Here is a 23506-nt window from a genome sequence, read left to right on the forward strand (position 1 = left end):
GGGAAGAGTTATTGTTGAAGGAAAAAGAGAGTCTATTTATAGGCTCAAGCAAAGGCTCTTCCATTTTCCGTTGTCTGCCATCTGACGCTTTTAATCGATTAACTAATCGATTAAAATGAGTGCAACGGCTAGTTCAACGACTAGAAAACTCCAATGGTCAAATTTAATCGATTAATCTACTTGTTAATCGATTAGCTAATCGATTTAATGATAGTTTAATCTATTATTCTAGAGACAGTTCGAGTTTTCAGCTTTTACTATGATTAATCAATTAATACTAGGTATAATCCATTAATTCAGCGTGTTTTTGACCCTGAACATAAATTTTATAATTCTAAGATACATGGAATCAAAGCCACTAAGAACCTAAGTCCTAAACCCTAAATTACAATTATTACAAAAGCTTTTTATCTCAATACAAGTTTTCAAAAGATCTTCTTGAATCTTGATTTCTCTTGACTTGATTTGGACATCATAAAAAACTTTATCTTCATCATTTTGCTAATACATATTTTTTAATACAAACTAATTAACCCCCCTCTTGGTTGGGAAATAAGGCCTATCCATTTTGGAAGTTACTGGAAAACTAATTGATTAGATTTTCTGTGTAATCGATTATTTTGATCCTGATGGCCTCTATTTTTCAAACCTTTGGTGAAGGTGCGTCCAGAAACAGACCTCTTCTGTTTGCAGGAGAAAACTATCCTTTTTGGAAAATTAGAATGAGAATTTTCTTGGAATCAGTAGATAAAGGTATTTGGGATGCCATGATAAATGGACCTTATGAGCCTACAAAGGTTGTTAATGGTAAGACTGTTTTAAAGAATTTTTCTGAGTGGAAACAGGATAAAAGTAAAAGAGCACATTATGATGTTAAAGCTAGAAATTTTATTTCATCTGCACTAACAATTGATGAGATTTTCAGGTTATCTACATGCAAAATTGCAAAAGAGATGTGTGATGTCCTTGAAGTTACTCATGAAGAATCTGTTGAAGTGAAAAGGGCCAGAAAGAACTCTCTCATCCAAGAATATGAGATGTTTCAGATGAAACCTAGAGAAAACATTTATGATGTCCAGAAGAGGTTCACGCATATTATTAATCACCTCATAGCACTTGGAAAATCTTTTGAAAAGGAGGAGATTAATATCAAGATCTTGAAGAGTTTGAATAAAAGTTGGCAACCGAAGGTGACTGCCATATCTAAATAAAGGGATTTGACATCTATGAACATGACAATATTGTTTGGTAAACTCAGGGAACATGAGTTGCAACTTGGAAGATTGAGGGACGAAGAAGAAATTGAACAAAAGCACTCAATTGCCCTCAAGATTTCCAACAAGAAAGCCTCAAGAAGCAATGATACAGATGCAAATTCAGATGTTGAAGTACCAGAAAAAGAGTACTCAATATGATGGTAAAGAAATTTAAAAAATTTATGAAATCTAGAAACAATGTATCTGATTTTGCAGGTAATATAAAAGGAAGCAAAAGAAGAGGCAAAACTCTTACTCCTATATGCTATGAGTGTGGTAAAGAATGCCACATTAAACTTGAATGTCCTACATATTAATGAATTTTTTTTTATAAAAACAAATAATAAACAAAAGTAAAAATAAATGATTTATAAAAATATGAGAAATTCATAACGTATAATTTAAAAAATCATAAAAATATAATTTTTTATAATGCATATAAGTGTGATATAAGTATTATGATGTGCAAAGGTTAAATGTTATATTGAAATATTTATTAAAAATTTAACCTTTAATAAAAATATAAATTTTAATATAATATTTATATAAAAATTAAATTTAGTTTCAATTTCAAATAATTTTTTATTTTAAAATAAATTAAAACTAAATTAAATATTAGATATTAACAATGACATTAATAATCACTTTAACATGTGATACAATACTAACTTAACATATAACCAATTATTTTAGTTAATTTTGATAAAAATGAAAAAAAGAATTACAAACTCACGCGACAAACATTTTTAACATTCCGCTAACTATATAAATACAGTTAAAAGAAAGACCGCATTAACAAAAAAATAAATTTTTATTGAATACAAAAAAAAAAGTACATGCAATAAATTGAACGAAAATATAAATCAAAGTAGCATTTATGTCTATAATTTATCATTAATTAAGTAATTCAGAATTTATTTTTACTTTTTTTCTTATTTCTTCTTCTTCACGTAGTGTTCTCCAAATACCACGACATTAAAACGTAAATTCATCCTAATCACCTCTCTAATAGTTGTTATGACTGTTTCTTTGTACTTAATGGGATATATATTTAAGCACTCTCTATGTATATTATTAGACCAAAACCAGTGGCTCACTCTGTTGGTCTCTCTTCTTTGTTCTGCGCCCACAGTCCCAAGCCTAAACCCGGAAACCGGTTCCGGTTTTATTAAAAACCGCTTTTGGCTCCCGAAAACCAGGAGTTTTTTTAAACGTCCAAAAACCAGTGCAGAGTGGACCCTTTACCCCCAATATGTGGCGATTCGACCGCACTGGTTCTCTCTGCGTGCATGACACGCGCTTCCTTTTGGCTCCTCAAAATTTGTAGCCTTTTGCATGCATAACCTGACACCATGCGAATTTACCGTTCCGTCCTTCCGTTCTTTGTTTTCTATGGCAGTTTGATTGATTCCTTAATCTACGCGCCCGACTGTCTGTATGTCTGTCACTGCGCGTTTCGCACACAGAAACAAAACGTACTTTGGTCATCTATAGGAGAGATCCGTATGTTTTACGGTACTACTGCAGTTCCATTTTATTCTCATTTCTTTTATTAAACTTTAATAAATTCACTTGCTCTTTTGAGAATGTTTATTTTTAATTCTTGTAAAGTTTTATGTAGTGTATTTAATCTTTCAATTCATTGTCAAATTACGTTATTTGGTCTATAAATGTTAATAGAAACTATTAGCGATAAGTTAAAGCTGCATATGTTAAATTTAATTGTTAAATATTATTATTAATCTTTAATATAATCAATAATTGGTATTTATTATTTCTATTTTAGGCATGGGTGCATTTTTCATAAATAATTTTGAGAAAACCAAAATTGTTTAATTTTGGGAAAGTAATGCAATTAAATTTTTTATATGATCGAAATTAAATTTTTGTAAAATTATTAATTTCAAAAGTGAATTTAAATCTGCTGAGAAATATTTTTTTAAACAAAAAAGTTATGAACAAAACATCGGATAGGAAATATATTTTTGTGGTTATTTAAAAATATGTTATTACTACTTTTCAAATAATAAATCCATCTTTAATTTTTATTGAATTGAAGCTTAGAGAAGACGGGAAATGTTTTTTAAAAATTAGTAGCTCTTATATATCAAAATGGGATAAAATAAGTGACATGTAGGGTTTAGTTAGTTGCAGTAATAGAAAGTAAAAAACTAAAACAGAAAATGTAAATAAATGAAAATTGACATTGTTTAAATAGACAAAAAAAATTAGTAAAGAAATAGTATAAAGTAAGATGATTTTATTCATTATTAATAATTTTATGCATTATTTCTAACATTAATTATGTTTTTAAAATTAGTAAATACTATTGTGTTAAGTTTAATTAGTGATTTGATAATATAAATTAATAATTCAGGTGGAGAGAAGTCGGAAGAAGATTTATTCATTTTATAAGGAATATATTTATCATGGTGACAATGTACAAGTGTAATTAGTATTGTGTGTTGTTGATATCATTGTTAAGTTATTATATGTGTATCATATATATGATGTTTTAAATTATGCTACTCCATCCTTGTTTATATATGTTGTTGATTATTATGATTAAACGTGTTATTAGAATATATTACATTATTGTAAAATGGTTTTCAAGTTTGTATATATGATTACAAAGAATAGGTATATATATAACAATAGGAGAAAGGATATATCTCCGAGAAAAAAAAACAATTCAGTTCCTATAATTAAACAATCATTATAATTAAGTTAGTTCCTATAACTAGTCTTCAAAACTAGCTAATATAACAAATCAATCTATATTTAGTAATTTATTGTATAGTGAATCAATTATAAATTTTAACACTCTTTCTCAAGTTGGTGAATAAATGTCAGTTAGGCCCAACTTGCTTAAAAATTTAGAGAACACTAGTTTTAGAACTACTTTAGTGAGAATATAAGCCAACTGATCTTTTGTTTTGATCTTATGCAACTTTAAGATTCTCCCATCCAACTTTTCCTTAATGAAAAACTTGTCTACTTCAACATGTTTTGTGTGATCATGTTGTACTAGATATTTGGCAATATCACATGCAACTTTGTTGTCACAATACAACTGGATTGATTGCCTAAGAGGATATCCCAAATCTTTCAACAGTAGCTTCAACCACAACGCTTCACATAGACCAAGTGCTATACCTCTAAATTCAGCTTTTGCACTTGAGTGAGGAACCACACTTTAGTTTTTACTCCTCCAAATTACAAGATTTCCACCTACAAATGTGAAATAAACTAAGGTAGACTTCCTATTATCTAGAGATCCAACCCAATCTGCACCCATATATACATTTATGTCTTGATAATCAACGTGGTTAGTGAATAAAATACCCCTTCCAGGTGTAGATTTCAAATACCTTAAGATGTGCATGACAACATTCATATATTTTTCACCTGGGTTATGCATTACTGACTAACAACACTTAATACATAAGTAAGATATGGTCTGCTATAGGCTAAATACATTAATCTTCCTATAAGCCTTTGATATCTCCCTTTGTCAATCGATACCTGATTTGGCTCAAGACACAATTTCAATCCTTCTTCAATAAGAGTAGTAGTAGGATGACACTCTTTCATGCCTGTTTCTCACAAAAGATCTAAGGTATATTTTCTTTGGGAGAGAAATAGTCATGTTTTTTGATCTGGAAACTTCTATTCCAAGATAATATTTTAGACAACCGAGATCTTTCATTTTCAATGTTCTAGATAAATAGCTTTGTAGAGCTTTCCTTTCTTTAGGGTAATTTCTAGTAACCATCATATAATCTACATATATATGATACGAGTAGTGATGTTACTGTGTTGTTTCTTTAGAGACAAAGTGTGATATGAATTGCTCTTATGATAGCCAAAAGCAATCATTGCCTCTAAAAACCTTTCAAACCATTTCCTTAGGGATTGCTTCAAGTTATACAAAGATTTCTTTAGTTTACACACCTTTTGGCTATGCTTCTTTAGAACCATACATCTTGGTGGAAGCTCCATATAATCTTCTTCAGATAATTCTCCATGGATGAAGACGTTCTTTACATCAAACTGTTGTAACAACCAATCTAAGTTTACTGCTAGAGATAACAACACTCGTACACTGTTAAGTTTAGCCATAGAAGCAAATGTCTCTGTATAGTCTATCCCATAAGTATGAGTGTAGCCCTTTGCCACTATCGTTGCTTTAAATCTTTCAATTGTGCCATCCGCTTTATACTTTATAGTATAAATCCATCGACATTGAACTGGATTATTTTCTAGTGGACAGTCAACAAGTTCCCATGTTTCATTTTGTTGCAAGGTTTTCAGTAACTCATTCATCATATTTTTCCATCATGGATCAGTCAAGGCTTCCTGTACATTGTTATGAATAACTAAAATAGATAATTGATTTACAAATGACTTATTTGATTCAGATAAACGAAGGTAGGAAACAAAATTATTCATAGCATATCTAACCTTACTATAAAGAGTAGGCTCATAAGTGGCTTTAGGAATGCCTCTAGTGTGATGTTTTGATAGTTGTTTTTTTGTTGGCACATGATTAAGATCATCCATTACAGAAAACGTGCAACGAAATGTTTAAGTGTAGGACAAAACCAAGAGGGGGTGAGTTGATTGAAGTTAAAAATTGCTTCCCTTTAAACAAATTTTTGCTTTTAAAAATTTCTTTGAGAAAACGGAAAACTTGCGTTGATTAAAAGAAAATAAATAAAGTAAAGAAGGAAAGAGAAAAGTTACACAAGTAATTTTTATACTGGTTCGAATCAAAAGATTCTACGTCCAATTGTTAATATCTCTAAAAGAGGGATTAACTTTTTCACTAAAATGAATAACAAATTACAATAAAGAAACAAAGATGAGATTAGAAAACACCACTCTTAATAGATAAGAGAGGACCAACACCTTCTTTTGATGCACAAAAAGAATGAACAACTTGATTTTGCTTGATAGAAGAGCACCAACAACTTAGACACACTAAGTAACAACTTTTCCTTCTTCAAGAACCGAAACCACAACCTTTCTTAAACACTAGTTTATCAGACTATACTCTTGCTATGTAATAGTTTAAGTAACCTTTAAAGAACTTTGAAACACACAAGGAAGATGGAACGAGCTAACCAACACAATGGAAACTCAAGACAACTTCAAGAATAATGGTGGAATTCTATTGGATAACTCTAAAGAAGAAGTAAACGACTCAGAAAGCTCGTAATCACACTCTGACAATGAGGTAGAATTTTTTGACTTAGACTAAGTTACTGAAGCCTATTATAGATTACTGATAAAATGTGTATAACTAGCTAAAACCCATCAAAAAGTAAAGAAAAAAATAGATGAATCTCAAAAGGAAATTATTTTTTGGAGAATGAATGGACATCGTTCATGAGAAAAGGTAAAATCCTAGAAAATGATGTTTGCAAATTGGAAAGCAAACTAGTTATCTCAGAAAGAGAAAGTGTAAACTAATGCAGAAAAATAAAGAACTGATAGAAAATTAAACAATTGCAAAAGACTCTAGATGCCTTGAATCTCTTCCTCTCGAAAACAACACTTTGCTCAAGACATTGAATAAAACATATGGAGAAACCAAATCCTTAAAACTTCTTGTCAAAAATAAAAAACATCTTGCACACGAAGTGAGTCTTAAACACAATAACAATAATGCAAATTATTTCTCCAAATCCACTAAAAGATTCAAGCATGAATCTTATAAAAGAAACGAGCAACAAATAGGTACAACTAATAAGAAAGGACCCATAATTAGATCGGTACCAAATGATCATATCATTTTGCTTACAGATGTCCTAGAAGATTGAATGGAAACCCTAATTATGGAACCTAATAGGTGGCTCCTAATGGTACATAACAGAAGAAAACTATATATTCCCAAGCTAGAAGGATAAAAAAGAAGCAGAAATCATCAGAAGAAAAAATGTGAGAAAGAGGATCACAAACTCTTAAAGGAAAGGTATGAACAACATCCTTCATTTTGAAACAATTTTAAAACAACAACATAATGTACATAGCATAAGTTAATTAGAAACTAGCTGATACATTGTTTACTTACGTTCAATACAAAAACAATATCTATTAAAGCACATCATGAAAAGTTCAAAAGTAGTCATCCTAAACAGTGTGCCTAGCCATCCTTTATAGTCTAGGAAACACTGAATAAGTAAACTCAACCCAACATTTCAATCACGATTCACATAGAATCTAGAAATGAAACGTCGAAGAGTTAACATCTAAAATATGTCACACCCCACATTGTCTAAGACAGATCGTTTATAGACAATCATACATATATATAGAGATGGATAAGTTGCATTTAATAGTAAACCTAGCTAGACATGTGACACATCATCTAGGTTAAAACCTTGAAATTAACATTTCCACGTCATACAATGTCGTGCAAAAATCATTAAATGAGTAATGATGATTTATTTCAAAATTCCTGACGAATACAATTCCAAGACTCCACCTTTTTCTCTTGCATCATAACGGCTAAACCAAACACTCATTGTGCTCCTCAAGTCACCAAACCATTCTCTTGATATATATCTCTCTCATAAACCTAAAGTCACCAAAAACCACTCAACAATCATGGCCTCTCACCCTAAGGAAATCCTTACGATTGATGAAGTATCTGTTATCAAAAGTGCATCCATCATCAACCAAACAGAAGACAAATCTTTCAGAATCTATCTAGAACACTGGGTAGACCTCAAGGACCTAAGAGTCCATGGCTTTGACATTCTGTTGGATGCACACTGTTGTGACATTCATCTGTTCTTTGAGTGTGACTCTCCCATTCTCCCCGAACTGATTTGTCAATTCTTGATCAACATGGAGCTTAAAGAAGAAGATACAACCTTAAAGGTACTAGGTCAAAATAGATTGTTAATATTGGAACCATAGTAGATGCAATCAATTGTCCCAGAGTTGATACTTGCTATAATGACGACTGGGATAAAATGTATAAAGACAAAGGTGGAGTTGACAATTCCCTAATTAAATCTGGTATACGAAGCTAAGTGGATGATTAATGGATTCATCAAGGACTAATGGATGACTAATATAGACAAGTGAAGAAATAATCGATTACATAAGTTTGCTAATCGGTTAAAACAGAGAAATAGTCTAATCCATTACAAAAATAGCCTAATTTGTTAAGATTGTTCAATGAATCAATAATAGGCTTAAGTGTTTAAATAATCGATTATACACATAGGATAATCTGTTAAAACAGAGAAAAAACATAACAGATTATGCAATTAACATAATCGGTTATAATGCTACAAGATTTGAAAATCCTATATATATATATGTGACTTGAAACTTGTTTCAAAAGAGTTATCATTCTCAAATACTAACATTCTCATTGAGTTTTGATTACAAGTGCGTTCAAGAAACGGTCTTGGAGGATCTATACTACATTGGTTGATTATCCATCAAGATTCATTCAAGACTTTGTGCTAAAGTGGTTCTGATTCAATCTACACTTGAGGAGTGTGACTTAGAGATCAGAATCTTCAGAAACAATATGTGTATTATGCACCTGTATGGGTAGTGCTGCAAAATGGGCCACCCAGCCTAGCTTGGCCTGGCCCGACTCACCACGAGTTGGCCACTTAGTTAGCCAACCCAACCCGGATCATTTATTAGCAAGCCGAAAAAATTCAAAATCGGCTTGGCCCACCATGGGTTGGTGGGTTAAACTGGTTGACTCACTAACTCACTTAATTATAATTTTTTAAAATAAAAAAATTACAGTTTTTTGTAATTCAAATTTAAATAAATTTCACTTTAAAATGATGTTAAACCCCAAAGATAATTAAAAAAAAAGTAACATACAACTCAAATGTAATTCAAAAGCAAACTAAAAAAGTAAATAAACAAGTTTATAATATTGATAATTTTTGTGTCACTTATCCATTTATAAGATTAGAGTCTTGAATGGATAAATTTGTAATATTTTGCTCTCTTGAAACATCCTTTTCTTTATTCATATTTACAATACAATAAAAAAATGTTAAGAAATAATATTGAAAAATAAAATGATTAATAAATAAATTAAACTAGGTGGGTTGGTGAGCGAATCCGGCTGGCTCACCATGGGTTCAACCCGGGTGAGTCGAGTTCTAAGTGAGCTGGGTTATAAGTGAGTTGGGTTGGGTTCAAACCCAACTCGGCCCAAACCCGTGGTGGGCCGAGTTGGCCCGCAGGTTTTGACCTATTTTGACAGCACTATATGCGGGTTTGCCAAGGATTAAGGGTTGTGATTGCTCTTGGTTTGTAAGAGAGTGAGGTTGTTCATCTCTTGTATTGCTATATTGGTTTTGAGTGGTGAGAGGAGTGCATTGAGAGGGTTGTCTCTGCATTTCTGTACACTCAATCAATTATAATGGATTTCCTTCAATTAAGGTTGTTGAAGGGGGACTGAATGTAGGCTTGTGATAGTCGAACCAGTAGAGATTGTTTGTGTTGATCTTTCACTACTCTTTCCCTACTTATATATTCATTACTATTTGTCTTGTTGTTGTTGTTGCCTCTAGTATTGTTGCACTCGTGGAGGCACATAGGGTCTACTCGGCCTTGCAGCATTTTGATTCTGGAATGGTGGTGGTTGTTGCTGTTGCTATTGCTATGGAACATTGGACCATCTCAAACTTGGGTGATTCCTCCACCTTGGGTTGTATCTATTACTTGAGAGGTCATAACTCTACTGGTGTGGTTTCCTGTTGTTGTAGATGTTTCCAACATAGGCTTGAGGAGCATCTAGGTCAACTGGTTGCTGTAAAGAAGGACAATCATCTGTATAATGAGCACTAGAGGGAAAATGCCACATAAACATGCAACAGATGCAGGTGCAGGTGCAGGTTTGTGATTACTGGCCAATTGTGTCACTAAACTCACAAGAGCATCGGGTTTGCTCTCCAATTTCTTATCTACAGATGATGAAGAATGAGTAGCAACATCATGAACTTTCCTTACCACAATAGCTTTATTTCTCACACTAAACTGTTTGGGGGTGGAAACCATCTTCTCAATCAAATGACTGGCTTCATCAGGCGTCATGTCACCAAGCGCTCCACCACTAGCAGTGTCAATCATATTCCTCTCCATGTTGTTCAGGCCTACATAAAAGTATTGGAGAAGGAGTTGCTCGGATATCTGATGGTGTTGGCAACTTGCATGTAATTTTTTAAATCTTTCCCAATACTTGTACAAACTTTCACCACCCAATTGCCTAATTCCAAATATATCCTTTCTTATGGCCGTAGTCCTGGATGCTAGAAAGAATTTCTCCAAAAATAATCTCTTAAGGTCATCCCAACTGGTTATGGATCTAGGCGCAAGGTAATACAACCAATCCTTTGCCACACCTTCTAGTGAATGAGGGAACGTGTTCAAGAAGATGTGATCTTCTAGAACATCTGGAGGCTTCATAGTTGAACAAACTATGTGGAACTCCTTCATATGCTTGTGTAGGAATTTACCTACAAGTCCATGAACCTTTGGCAACAAATGGATCAGTCCAGTTTTGAGAACATATGGCATGTCCTCATTAGTATATTGGATGCACAAGCTTTCATAAGTGAAATCAGGTGTAGTCATCTCCCTAAGAGTCCTCTCGTGAGGTGGAGATTGAACCATATTGTTCTTGGTATGAAAAGAACCAGAATCATAATCAGAATTATTTGCAGATTCAGAATGCACAAAATATGGAGCAGTAGGCACAAAAGGAGACTGCTCAGCACTATGTAAACAAATGATATCTAAATGCACAGACTCTAAAGATGAATTCCTAGAATGCCTAACTAATCTATGAAAATTACTATCAATTTCAGGATAAAAAGGGTGGTAATGGCCCAAGATTGCCCCTAGTCATACACTGACTCAACTCCTATCACCAAAAGTCAACACAATGAAAGGTAGGGGGTAAACAACAAGTATATTCAAACCTTATCCAAATAAGCTGAAATTTTGTGACCAACCCCCTAAAATCATGAAAAGATAGCACAACTAATTTCAAAGCAAAATTCAAAGTATAACTATGTCAACCAATGCAAGAAAGTATGAAAAACGAGAAAAATAAAACTTCAAAAATAAAAAAGAAATAAAAAATGGTCTCTTTTTGGAATTGGATGCAAGGTGAACCAACAAAGTGAGTTGGAATGGATTAGTCGTGTTTTTCTACCCAAAAAGAATATATAATATATCCAATTCTGACATCGGGAGCAAAAATTACGTCGACGCGAAGTTTTTGCCGACCCATTTTTTACAAAACAGAATTGGGACTATTACAAGTTCTTCTAGGACTTTTCTATGAAAATATGGACCAAAAGAAGTGCACATACCAAATTTCAACAAAAAATAAGACCTCTAGCTATCAAAACAAAAAATTCCAATTAATTAGAAAAAACTAGTCACTATTCACGCACTATTCTAGGATTTTTCTATGAAAATATGGACCAAAAGAAGTGCACATACCAAATTTCAACAAAAAATAAGACCTCTAACTATCAAAACAAAAAATTCCAATTAATTAGAAAAAACTAGTCACTATTCACGCACTATTCACAATGCAGAACCTAAGACCGAATCGTTGGTCCCCGGTAACGGCGCCAAATTTGATCGAGGCCGTACCCAAATCAAATTGATATGAAATTAAGTGCAGTATAATACTAGGAAGTGACTCCTAAGTCATCTCTTAAGGTCAAACACGTAGTAGGAGGTTTTAGAACAAATTTTTGTGAAATGAAATGAACTTATTAACACACAAATTAAACAAAGATTTAAAGACGGTTGGTCTTTAGTTCAGTTACAATGCTTCCAATCCTTGATTAGCCATAAATTGATCGCTCCTTTTACCCATAATCCAATAGAATTAACCAACTAAGCAAAGACTAATCCCATTTTCATAAAAACGAATTAAGTAAACGCAATGCACCTTATTCAATCGATTATGATAATCAAACCAAATTAGACCACTAAGTGTGTCCTAATCACAAGTGCAAAATATATTGAACGTGATGCAAGGCAAGGCAGCAAAATTACATTAATAGTGAAGAAACCTCAAGGAAACGTTGCAATAACACTAATGACCAATCCAAAAAGAGTAAGTTACCATTAAAATTAGTTTACACAACAAAACGAACTCAAAATCATCATCTTACAGCCAATACGAAATGCATAATATGATTAGAATAGTGACATTAAACTAGAAACAAAACCAAACCAAATTCAATAACTGAAAACTGATGCAGAACAGAGAAATGAAATGGAAAAATATGCTAGGAATTATAGGGAAAATGAAACAGCAATAGAGAATGAAACATTAGATGTAAAACAAAAGTGAAAATAGCAACATGAAGTTGAGAGAAACTAGAAAAACGTTGAACCAAACAAAACAAATTCAAACACAACAAAAGAGGTTAAAACATAAAAACAAAACAGAATCAAAGCCCAATAGAAACATAACCAAAAAAATGAAATTGGAAAAGAAAACGAAATTACATTTCATTGAAATTGGAAAATTGCCCTCTTGGAGTCCCAAAATATAATCCTACAATTTCCCTGAAATTAGTAACGGGAATTATTAAGCTTAGATAATTCAAATTAATTAAAATAAGAATTACTGGTCAAATTAAGCTCAAGTAGCAAAATTGAGGAAATATTGGACATTTAAGCACAATTCCTTAATTAAATATGGTACAAGAAGCTAAATAAATACGAGAGAATATTGATTCATCATTTACGATCATTGCATATATTATCTTGAATATTAGGAATTGCACATGATATCATATGTTATATTCATTTGAATTCAGTAAAAATGCTTTGATATGTATCTATCATATACATCTAATAAATTGTTTTAAATTGATGAACTGTTTCAAATTGATGAACTAAGCTCTAATATACACTTTGATGATCAATCATATACTACTCACATTCTGGTATGGTGCTACATCTCTTAATGATAGGGGGAGCATCACAATCTTTAATGGTCTGAAAGGATTATTTTCTTGATGTTTCTTTTAGCACTTATTCCATGTCACTTGTTCTGCCATTTTTTGCTAATGCCCAAGGGGGAGAATATCTGGAAAACATGTTTCTTGTTGTGCATCATAAAAAAGTGGAGATTGTTGATAGGGGAGCCATATCTACCCTAAATACTTATGTTTTTTATGATGAACAAGAAAATGTTTTATAGTTTCTTGCACAACAAATGACATAACAATTGATTTATTCTTATTGTGTTTGTGCTTGAGACGCTTGATATATGTATTCATTGTTTGTAAATGAATCATGAGTTTAAACAGATTGAACATTACATCTCTGGTTGAAATAATCGATTAAGCAAAGTGTATAATCTGTTAGATTTTTCCAGATATCATGGTATGCTTAAAAGGGGCAAATAGTTGTGTAGTAATCGATTACATAAGTTGTATGATTGATTAAAACATGTTGCTATGTCAATATATGTTTGATAAGTGCATTGATATGTTTAGAATGGAAATTGATTTCAAAATTTGATTAAGTGTTGAACATAATCAATTACATAAGTTTCCTAATCGGTTAACTATTTTTCTCTTGTGAAAATCAATTTCATTTAAAGCCATAATTGTTTCTAACAGTCATATGAATTTATTGTTGGCTTGTATGAATTTTTTAATCGATTGCATGCGCTGTATAATCTTTTAAATCTTAAATAGAAGCAAATTTGTTAATGTAGGAAGAACAACTTAACAGATTACATAAATTACGTAATAAATTATAGTGCGTCAGGATTCAAAAATCCTATAAATAACTGTCTTGCGCGCTGTTTCAATCTAATCTTTGAGCTATCAATTTCATAACTAACTTTTTGATTGAATATTGATTACAGGAGATTCCAAGAATTTTCTTGAAGGATCAATGATCAATTTTGGGGTATACATGAAGATTCTTTCAAGAAAAATAAGCTGAAGTGTTCTGATCATATCTACACTACTGGAATGTTACTGTGAAGACAAGTTTCATCATTTGCAATCAGTGAATTATGTTCATGTGCAAGTTTGCCAAGGGGAGAGAGTTGCGATGTTCTTATTGAGAGTTGGGATTGCTCTCAAGGTGTTTAGAGAGTTGTGAGTGTTCTTTGTTTTGGTAAGATTGTGAAGGTATTCACATCTTCTTGCTATAGTGATTTTGAGTGGGGTGAGAAGTACATTGAGAGGGGATATATCTGTATTCTTGTAACTCTATCATTATAGTGGAATCCCTTCAACTAAGGTTGTTAAAGGAAGATTGGATGTAGGCTTGGTTGAACCAATATATATTCTTGTGTTGATCTTTCTCTCCTTTCTCTTTTATTGTTAACTCATCATACTTGTTTTATTGATTTCAAGAAAACCAAAGATTTTGCAAGGCTTTTGAGAAGAACAATTTTTTAAGGCAAAATCCAATTCACCGCCCTCTTGGTATGAGATACAAGGCATCACTTTTTTAACATAATGCTTAGTAGTTGTGATTTGAATGATTATGTTCTGAATGATAAATATGATATATCACCTAGTCATGTACTCAATTGCTCAATATAATTCATTGTTCATGCATATTGGTATAAAACTTTTGTACCTATCATATTTTTGAAGCACTAACATTGCATAATGTTGACAAAGATGTTTTGACAGGTTATAAAGTGATAAAAATAGGTTCTATAATCATATACTTTGTTTATAACCATATCTGTGCATTTTAACACATTAAATGGATGACATAATTTGTTAAATGAACATAATTGTAGTTCTTAATCTGTTACACTGATAATGTAATCGATTAAGTGCTTAATTATGAATTTATATGCATATAACTACATTTTGTGTGTGCTGAATAAGTTTAAAATGTCATGATAGACATGTTTAGCATGAAATACATATCATATGTTGCATATAGCACAAATTCACTTCGAAATCCATCATATAGTGTGCCCTATGCATCATTTTGAGAAAAATCATGTGTTCTAATCTCTGCTACAACTTTGCTAACACATGTATCATATTTTTTGTTGCATAATAGCTAGTATCATATTGTCATTTATCCAATAATACTAATTGCTTTATCTACATTGTGTATCTTATATGAGTATTGAAAAAGGAACTTGATATTCATTGTCATATCATGTGAAATCAGTATAATTGCTCTGATACAAGTTAAATAACTTTGATATACTATTTTAAAATTGTTACATTGAGCAATGATATACTCTGATACCATTCATATATTGCTCACACACTTTCATACTGCTATATCTCTTTATGATCGGGGGATCATCATATTCTTAAATGGTTTGTAAGTGACTTTTGATGTTTTTAGCACTTATGAATTCAATGTTACTTGTTCTGTCATTTTCTTGCTAATGCCCAAAGAGGGAGAGTAACTAGAAAACATGTTTTTGTTGGTCATCATAAAAAAAGGGAGATTGTTGATATGAGAAGCTTTAACCTCTTTCTATATTAATTTTTTATGATGAACAATAAAATGGTTTAATGGTTTCTTGCACAACAAATGACATAACAAATGTTTATATCTTGATTACATTTTCTTGATATGTGAATTCATTATTGCTGAATGAACCATGCTTAAAACAGATTGATAATCTCATTTCTTGTATAAATAATCGATTAAACAAGGTATATAATCTGTTAGATTTTGCCAGATCACTTAGAAAGCTTAACAAGGACAAGTTGCTATGTTGTAATAGATTATACAGGTTACATAACCAATTAAAATAAAGAAAATGCATAATCTGTTATATAAGTGAGATAATCTGTTAAAGATGACTAATGGATAACTAATATGGACAAGTGAAGAAATAATTGATTACATAAGTTTTCTAATCGATTAAAATAGAAAAGTAATCTAATCCATTACATAAATAGCCAAATCTGTTAAGATTGTTCAATGAATCAATAATAGGCTTAAGTGTTTAAATAATCGATTACACACATAGGATAGTCTGTTAAAACAGAGAAAAAGCATAATTGATTATGCAATTAACATAATCAATTATAATGCGACAAGATTTGAAAATCCTATACATATGTGACTTGAAACCTGTTTCAAAAGAGTTATAATTTTCAAATACTAACGTTCTCATTGAATTTTGATTACAAGCGCGTTCAAGAAACGTTCTTGGAGGATCTATTCTACATTGGTTGATTACCCATCAAGATTCATTCAAGAATTTGTGTTAAAGTGGTTTTGATTCTATCTGCACCTAAGGAGTGTGTCTTAGAGATCAGGTTCTTCATAAAGAATATTGTGTACCTATGCAGGTTGGCTATGGGTTAAGGGTTATGATTGCTCTTGGTTTATAAGAGAGTGATGTTGTTCATCTTTTGTATTGCTATATTGATTTTGAGTGGCGAGAGGAGTGCATTGAGATGGTTGACTATGTATTTAGTATACTCAATCAATTATAGTGGATTCCCTTCAACTAAGGTTGTTGAAGGAGGACTGAATGCTTGTGATAGTCGAACCAATATAGATTGTTTGTGTTGACCTTTCTCTACTTGTTGATTCATTACTATTTATTTATTGATTTCAAGAAAGCAAAAAATTCATAAAGATTTTGAAAATATCATTATTTAATCCAATTCATTCCCCCCTCTTGGCTTAAGATATAAGACTTTTCTTTTCTTATAATAGGTTTGAAACTCTGAACTTTGTCATGGTTTTGTTTTCAAAGGTGTATAAGTGTCTCAAAGGCTTAAGGGAGGAAGATGTATTTAAGTTGGTATTGCCCTTAACTCTTAAATGATATGATATTATTAAACGTATTAGAACAAATCTAGTAGAGGTCTAAGGGAACAAGGTTTGTCTTTGGAACCTCTTTTCTATTATGAGAAACGATGTTAATATTTTAACCCAAAGGCCATTGAAATAACATATTGATAAACAATTATTGCATCCAAACTATTGTACACTTTAAAGTACAAAAATCTATAACATTTTCATCTTTAACACCCTACAAAGTTAAAAGAGAAAAATATATTGATATTATTTTTAATCTCAATTTTTAAATCATCCTATACCAAAACAATTTTTATCAATTATTTATAATGTTACATGAATTTATTTTATATTTTTAATAAAGACTTTTATAGAAGTAAAACAGCACATGATATTAATACTTGAATTCTAATTATTATTTATAAAAGTTTTAAACGTGTATCATATAAGGTCGATGTGACCTCAACAACGTTGAGAGACATCATGTTAACATAGATATTTTAGTCATTATAGCTTGATAACTTTAAGATAAAGCCATATTGACATAAATATCTCAATTAGGACAATAACATATCATAACTTTAGAGAAAAACATAAAATATAATTGATAAAGAGATTAAGGCATAAGATAAATTAACAAAACTCTATACCGTTTAAGAAAGGTGACTACTTAGGTGACCTAGGTCCAATTACATAAAATCTCGTAAAACCATTATAAATAATATATTTACAAAATAATTTTTACATATTTATTTTAATATTTATTACTATTTTATGTACATACTTCACTTGAGTATACAAGTGTTTTTAGAGACACCACAAATATCTACACTTAGTACATCTCCTACATATCCTATTATCTCAAACGCATGAAAGAAAACATCTAAAGAAAAAACAAGAGAACTTATTGTGAAACATTTTCTAAAATACATAAGAAAACATCTAAAGAAAAAACGATTTATTCTCTTAATAAAGTATAATATTTCTTTCATATATATTAACACTATTAATTACATCTTAGTCACATGTGACACTTAGAAATAGTAATAATAATAGACAAGAAAATAGAGCGTTCTCAATTTTTTTATTTGGAAAATTCTATCGTAGCAATGCATGATCATGATCATGGGTGGCGTGCGAATGAAGTTCGACGCCACGTCGACAGGAAGTATAAAACACGCGCGAGAGATGAGAGTGGGTGTAGTCGTCCTGTACAAATGGGAAAAAGTGGAATCATTATGCTTCGCTTCAAACTAGAAAAGTGGTTCGAAGTTCCACCACCCCCTTGAATGTGGAAAAAAATAAAAACCTCAAAACCATGTTTCATCTTATGTCATGTTAGGAAAATGATAAATAATAAATGTAAGAATAAAACAAAAGAAAAAACAATTCTTGAGAAACCCACAACATGTGAAAAACCCGCAGCGCCGGAACCCCAACACTATAAAGTTCCCTCTTTTTCTCACAATCCCAATTCCAATAAAAAAAAATCCAATTTTCTCTCACTTTCTTCTCCTTAATTTCTCTTACAAACTTCAATCGGGGTTCAGAGGGTATAGAAAAAAAATTTAGGGCTGTGAGAAAATGCGAATGAGTTGTAATGGGTGTCGTGTGTTGCGAAAAGGGTGCAGTGAAGATTGTACAATAAGACCGTGTTTGGAATGGATCAAGAACCCAGAATCGCAGGCTAATGCCACCGTTTTTCTTGCTAAGTTCTATGGTCGTGCTGGCCTCATGAATCTCATCAACGCTGGTCCTCAAAACCTTCGACCAGGTTCGAATTCTGAATTACAATTGATTTTTCTTTTAATTCTTTAATTTTCTTGTTGCATGTCTAAGTTCTTTTGACCAAAACTCAAATCTAATCTCTTTACAAATTTTTTGTGTGGTGTTTCTTCAAAAATTCGGCTGATAGAAGTTTCAACACGGTTTACTAAAGAAATCTAATGAAAAATCTTACATGCAATTGCTTTAACACTACACTTAATTTTTCTTTTTAGAGAAAGGAATTTTGTCAGTAAAGGTTACATTTTTACTGTGTTTTTTCTTTTATTTTCTATTTTCTTTGGGTTAATTGGGCCTGTGACATTAAATTGATAAAGTTAATATATTTAGCAAGGATTAAGGTGAATTTTTTAAATTAAAAGAAAACTGGAATTTAAACTGACTTTTCGTCTAAATTGTTTTTAAATGTTAAAGAAAAACAATTTTAGGCACAAATGATCTTGCATGCAGTTATTTGGAAGCGTGTAATAGATTATGGTGTTTTTTTGTTTGCAGCGATTTTTCGTTCGTTGTTGTACGAGGCATGTGGTCGAATTGTGAACCCAATTTACGGGTCAGTGGGTTTGTTATGGTCGGGGAGCTGGCAGCTGTGTCAAGCCGCCGTGGAAGCCGTTTTGAAAGGCGAGCCGATCACACCAATCACATCGGAAGTGGCGGCGAATGGGCGGGCCCCACCTCTGAAGGCATGCGACATTCGCCACGTGTCAAAAGACGAGAACACGGCGAATCGGACTCAAAAGGCCAAGACTCGAATCCGGGTTAAGCGAACCTGCGGCGACGTTCTTATCAAACCGAAAGCCCCGACGGTGACCGGGTTTGTTCCGGTTGAAGCGGAGACGAACCAGACTACGAGTCATGAATCGGGACTGAGCCACTTGTCGGAAGCTGCAGCCATCGTGGAAGGAGAGAGTAAAGAGAGTGAAAGTGTGGTGTCGGTGGAAACTTGCAACCTATTTGGTGAGACAAAGACGAGTGATCGATTCGGTGCAACTAATGATGAAATTGGTTTGGAATTGAGGCTTGGGTTGGAACCGGTTTCACGTGAGCATCACATGGTTCCAATGAAGAAGAGAAGAATAGAAGTGAAAAGTAGCTGTGACTTAATGGAGTTAGGACTTGAGTCCTCGGCTTGAAAATAATGGCTCGCTTAGTTTTTTTTGAGAAAAACCACTTTTTCAATTAAATCTTGTAGGTGAAATGATAAGTTTAGAAGTTTTTTTTCTTTTTCTTTCTTTTCGGTTTAATATTTGTGAATGAGTTGTTGTACAAAAATGGTTAATGTGATAAATGGAGGAAGTTTCTTTTTTATTTCTCTTAAATACTTAATCTGCATTGTTCACTTTGCATTGTTCACTTTTACATTCCAACAATACATATATTTTCCCATCCAAACACGTCCTTTCCTTCACAATGACAACCCTAACGCAAGATTGTGTGTTTTTAGACGAGATATATTAAGAAAATATAATATTAGTGAAATCTTACTCATATTTGATGGAAAAGTTAGATATTAATGGAAAAGATAAGTTATATTTAAAAACACAATTTCGTTTCAGTTATTGACTCTTTTAAAATTTATTAGATTAAGATGGAATTGTAGTTTTAAACAATTGTTTTCTTATTTTTGAGGATTCATATATTGATGCGTAAACATTTTTGGACAAATGAGAGTGATAATTGTATATCTTTTGAACTGAACGTTTATTTATGTTGTTATATAATCGAATATGTTATGCAAAAATTTCATTAACCCTTTGGCCAAGACACTTTGTTTAGTTTTGTTTACAAGGTTTGGTAGCTTTTAAGAGAGAGCTAGCACACTAATATAGTTTTGTTTACAAGGTTTGGTAGCTTTTAAGAGAGAGCTAGCACACTAATAGAACATGTTCTAGAAGATTTTACGCCTAAATTTGGTTTGGAAGGGTTTGGAAGATATCAACATTAAAAAAGGCTCTTTTATATTGAATGTAGTTGGTTAGTTAGAGCGAAGACTCATTCCTTCCCCTTGCCATAAGAATCTTTTAGTCTCTTTTCAAATATAATATAGGGTTAAATATGTTTTTGGTCCTCAAACTATCACGCGATTTTAGTTTTTGTCCCTCTTCGAAACTTTAATACATTTTCATCCTTCTCCTTTTAGAAAGTCTGGATTTAGTCCTCCATAACTAATGACGTTAAATTTTTTCTTAGGTGGCTAACGGTGTGTCATGTCATCTTTCTCTTTTCTGAAACATGTCAATCCAACGTGGCAACCTCCTTGTTCTCTTCACGTGAGGCTTCTCTCCCTTCTTCATTCACACGTGAACCACCCATCCAACTCCCATGGAGGTCCTACCAGCGACATATATAAAAACAAGGGCATAGAAAGTTTTATTTTCTAAACCGGTTCTAGTACTGGTATAAAAAATTTAACTTTTTATACCAGTTCTATCTATAACAGGTATAAAATTTTAATATTTACACTTGATATTCTGGGAACAGGTATAAAAAGTCCCCTTCATTGTTAGAAAAAAACTCACTTTTATATCTGCCGGTGCTAGAACAAGAATAAAATAGTCTCACATTTATACCTGGGGATGCTATAACCAATGCAAAAAAGAAGACTTTTTATACGTGTTACGGCTTTAACTTATATAAAAAGCAACGTTTTTTTAGAATATTTTATTTGTATGTGTTACTATCCATATCTAGATCTACATAAAATTCAATCCCAAAATACAGTCTAAATAATCAATAATGAACAAAATAATCAATATTGTTTCTATTAACACATCGAAATATAATATTTACCTAAGAAAGTTCCTAAATATATTTATCTCAAAATGTAATATTGAAGCATCTAATCATTTACAAATGGGTAAAAGAAATGCAGTCCATTGTTCTCGAACATCATTTATGACATGTTGCTCCATTGGAGATGCGTCATCAAATATCTACACAACGAATAGTTTGAGTCAAGTTATAATATTAATGGCTTAAGATCTTATTTATAAAATATTCACGTTACCAATTTCCATGAGTCAACGACATTTGTGAATATAATTTTCTACATGTGTCTCTTGACATAATATTCACACTCAAAGCTTCCCGATTGACGTGAACACTACAAGTCAAAATGATGCTGAGCATGGAAGAATTCATCTAAGAACAGTCGCTTAAGATCTTCCCAAGTAGTGATGGATCCTAGAGGTAGACAATAAAGTCTATCCTTTGTTACTTCCTTTAGTGAATGCGGAAATGCCCTTAAGAAAATGTGATCATCCTGGGCATGTGGAGGTTTCATTGTAGAGAAAATGATAAGGAACTCCTCCAAATTTTTATGTAGGCATTCACATGCAAAACCATGAAACTTAGGTAGCAAATGTATCAGTCTAGTGTTGAGAATGCAATGAACATCATCCTTAGTAGGTGGAACCGGCTCCCAAAGAGCACTCTCATGAGTTGGAGGATGAGCCATATTATTCTCAACATAGAAATCATCACAATAGAAATCAGAATCAAAAGTAGAATTAGATGCAGAAGGGGAATCATAGTCAGAGGCACTGGCAGAATAAGCACTATGCACATAACCAAAATAGGTAGACATGTAGAAGGAAGGGGGAAGGTAGAAGGGACATGCTCAAAATTATGAAAGAAACAAAACATAACACAATTAAACACGCAACACAAACACACAACACACACACAACACACACTAACACAACAAAGAACCTAAGACCGAACCGTCGGTCCTTGGCAACAGCGCCTAAATTTGATGGAGGTCGTACCCGACTCAAATTAATATGCAATTAAATGCAGTATAAACTAGGAAGTGACTACTAGGTCGTCTCTCAAGGACCAACTTACTCTGTCAAAGGTTCAAACACGAATTGGGGGGGTTGTTGTGAAGATTTGTGCTAAATAAAATTAGGCTTAAATGCTTACTTCGTCCCCATGTTAAGAGGTGAATTTCTGTTTAGTACCCGATTTTAAAATTGAATCTATTGAGTCCCAAAGTTGTAAAAATTGTATAAATAAAGTCCCCTCCGTTAAATTAGCATAAACGGAGTTAAGTCCGTGCTAACTTGACTGCACTTTTTTCTCTTTCCTCTGCTCTTGTTGCCATCTTTTTCTCTCCCCAATCAAGGTTTTTTTTATTCTCATTCGTATCTTTATCACCTAAAGAGCCTTTCTCCTTCCTGAAACATTCAACCCCAGCCATTAATTCAATCAATTCATCACAAATTTTCAATTCCAATACCCATGCCCATATTGCAATCCCTCCTAAATCAAAATTTCAGACCCTCCATAAAAGGATCAAAGTTGAAAGGGAGAAAGGGTTTCTCCTGGGCTGTCATGAGAAGCTAGCTTCCCGAATGGTGTATAATTCATGTCCGCCGCCAATGACGCTGAAAGTGCCGGAAAGTTCTACCGCGCCAGCATGCTCCTCCACGTCCCCATCACTAGTTTCCTAGAACAACACCCACCAGATTGTGTCATCGCTGACTTCATCCAATCCTAGGTCCCCACCGCATCACCTTGTGCTCTAGACCACCCAAGGGGGTCACCGACTTCTTGGAGAGGCTCCTGAAAACAGAGATGAAGATGCGAGGCACGAGGTCCAATTTTGATGGTTGTGTGATTTTGGATCTGGATTGTTTGGTATCTCTTCTTGCAGGTTTAATGATGCATCTGGT

At 32.6% G+C, this 23506-nt stretch overlaps 1 protein-coding gene across 1 annotated transcript; it reads left to right on the forward strand.

The window, feature by feature from the left end:
* The first annotated feature begins 18504 nt into the window (after positions 1-18504).
* Positions 18505-20149, forward strand: LOC108344874 (LOB domain-containing protein 41). Its single transcript, XM_017583399.2, has 2 exons — positions 18505-18819; positions 19326-20149. The coding sequence occupies exons 1-2, from the start codon at positions 18630-18632 to the stop codon at positions 19961-19963; spliced, it is 828 nt and encodes a 275-aa protein (XP_017438888.1). The 5' UTR covers positions 18505-18629; the 3' UTR covers positions 19964-20149.
* The last annotated feature ends 3357 nt before the right edge of the window (positions 20150-23506 follow it).

This window comes from Vigna angularis, chromosome 8 (assembly GCF_016808095.1).
Source record: "Vigna angularis cultivar LongXiaoDou No.4 chromosome 8, ASM1680809v1, whole genome shotgun sequence".
Taxonomy (NCBI): domain Eukaryota; kingdom Viridiplantae; phylum Streptophyta; class Magnoliopsida; order Fabales; family Fabaceae; genus Vigna; species Vigna angularis.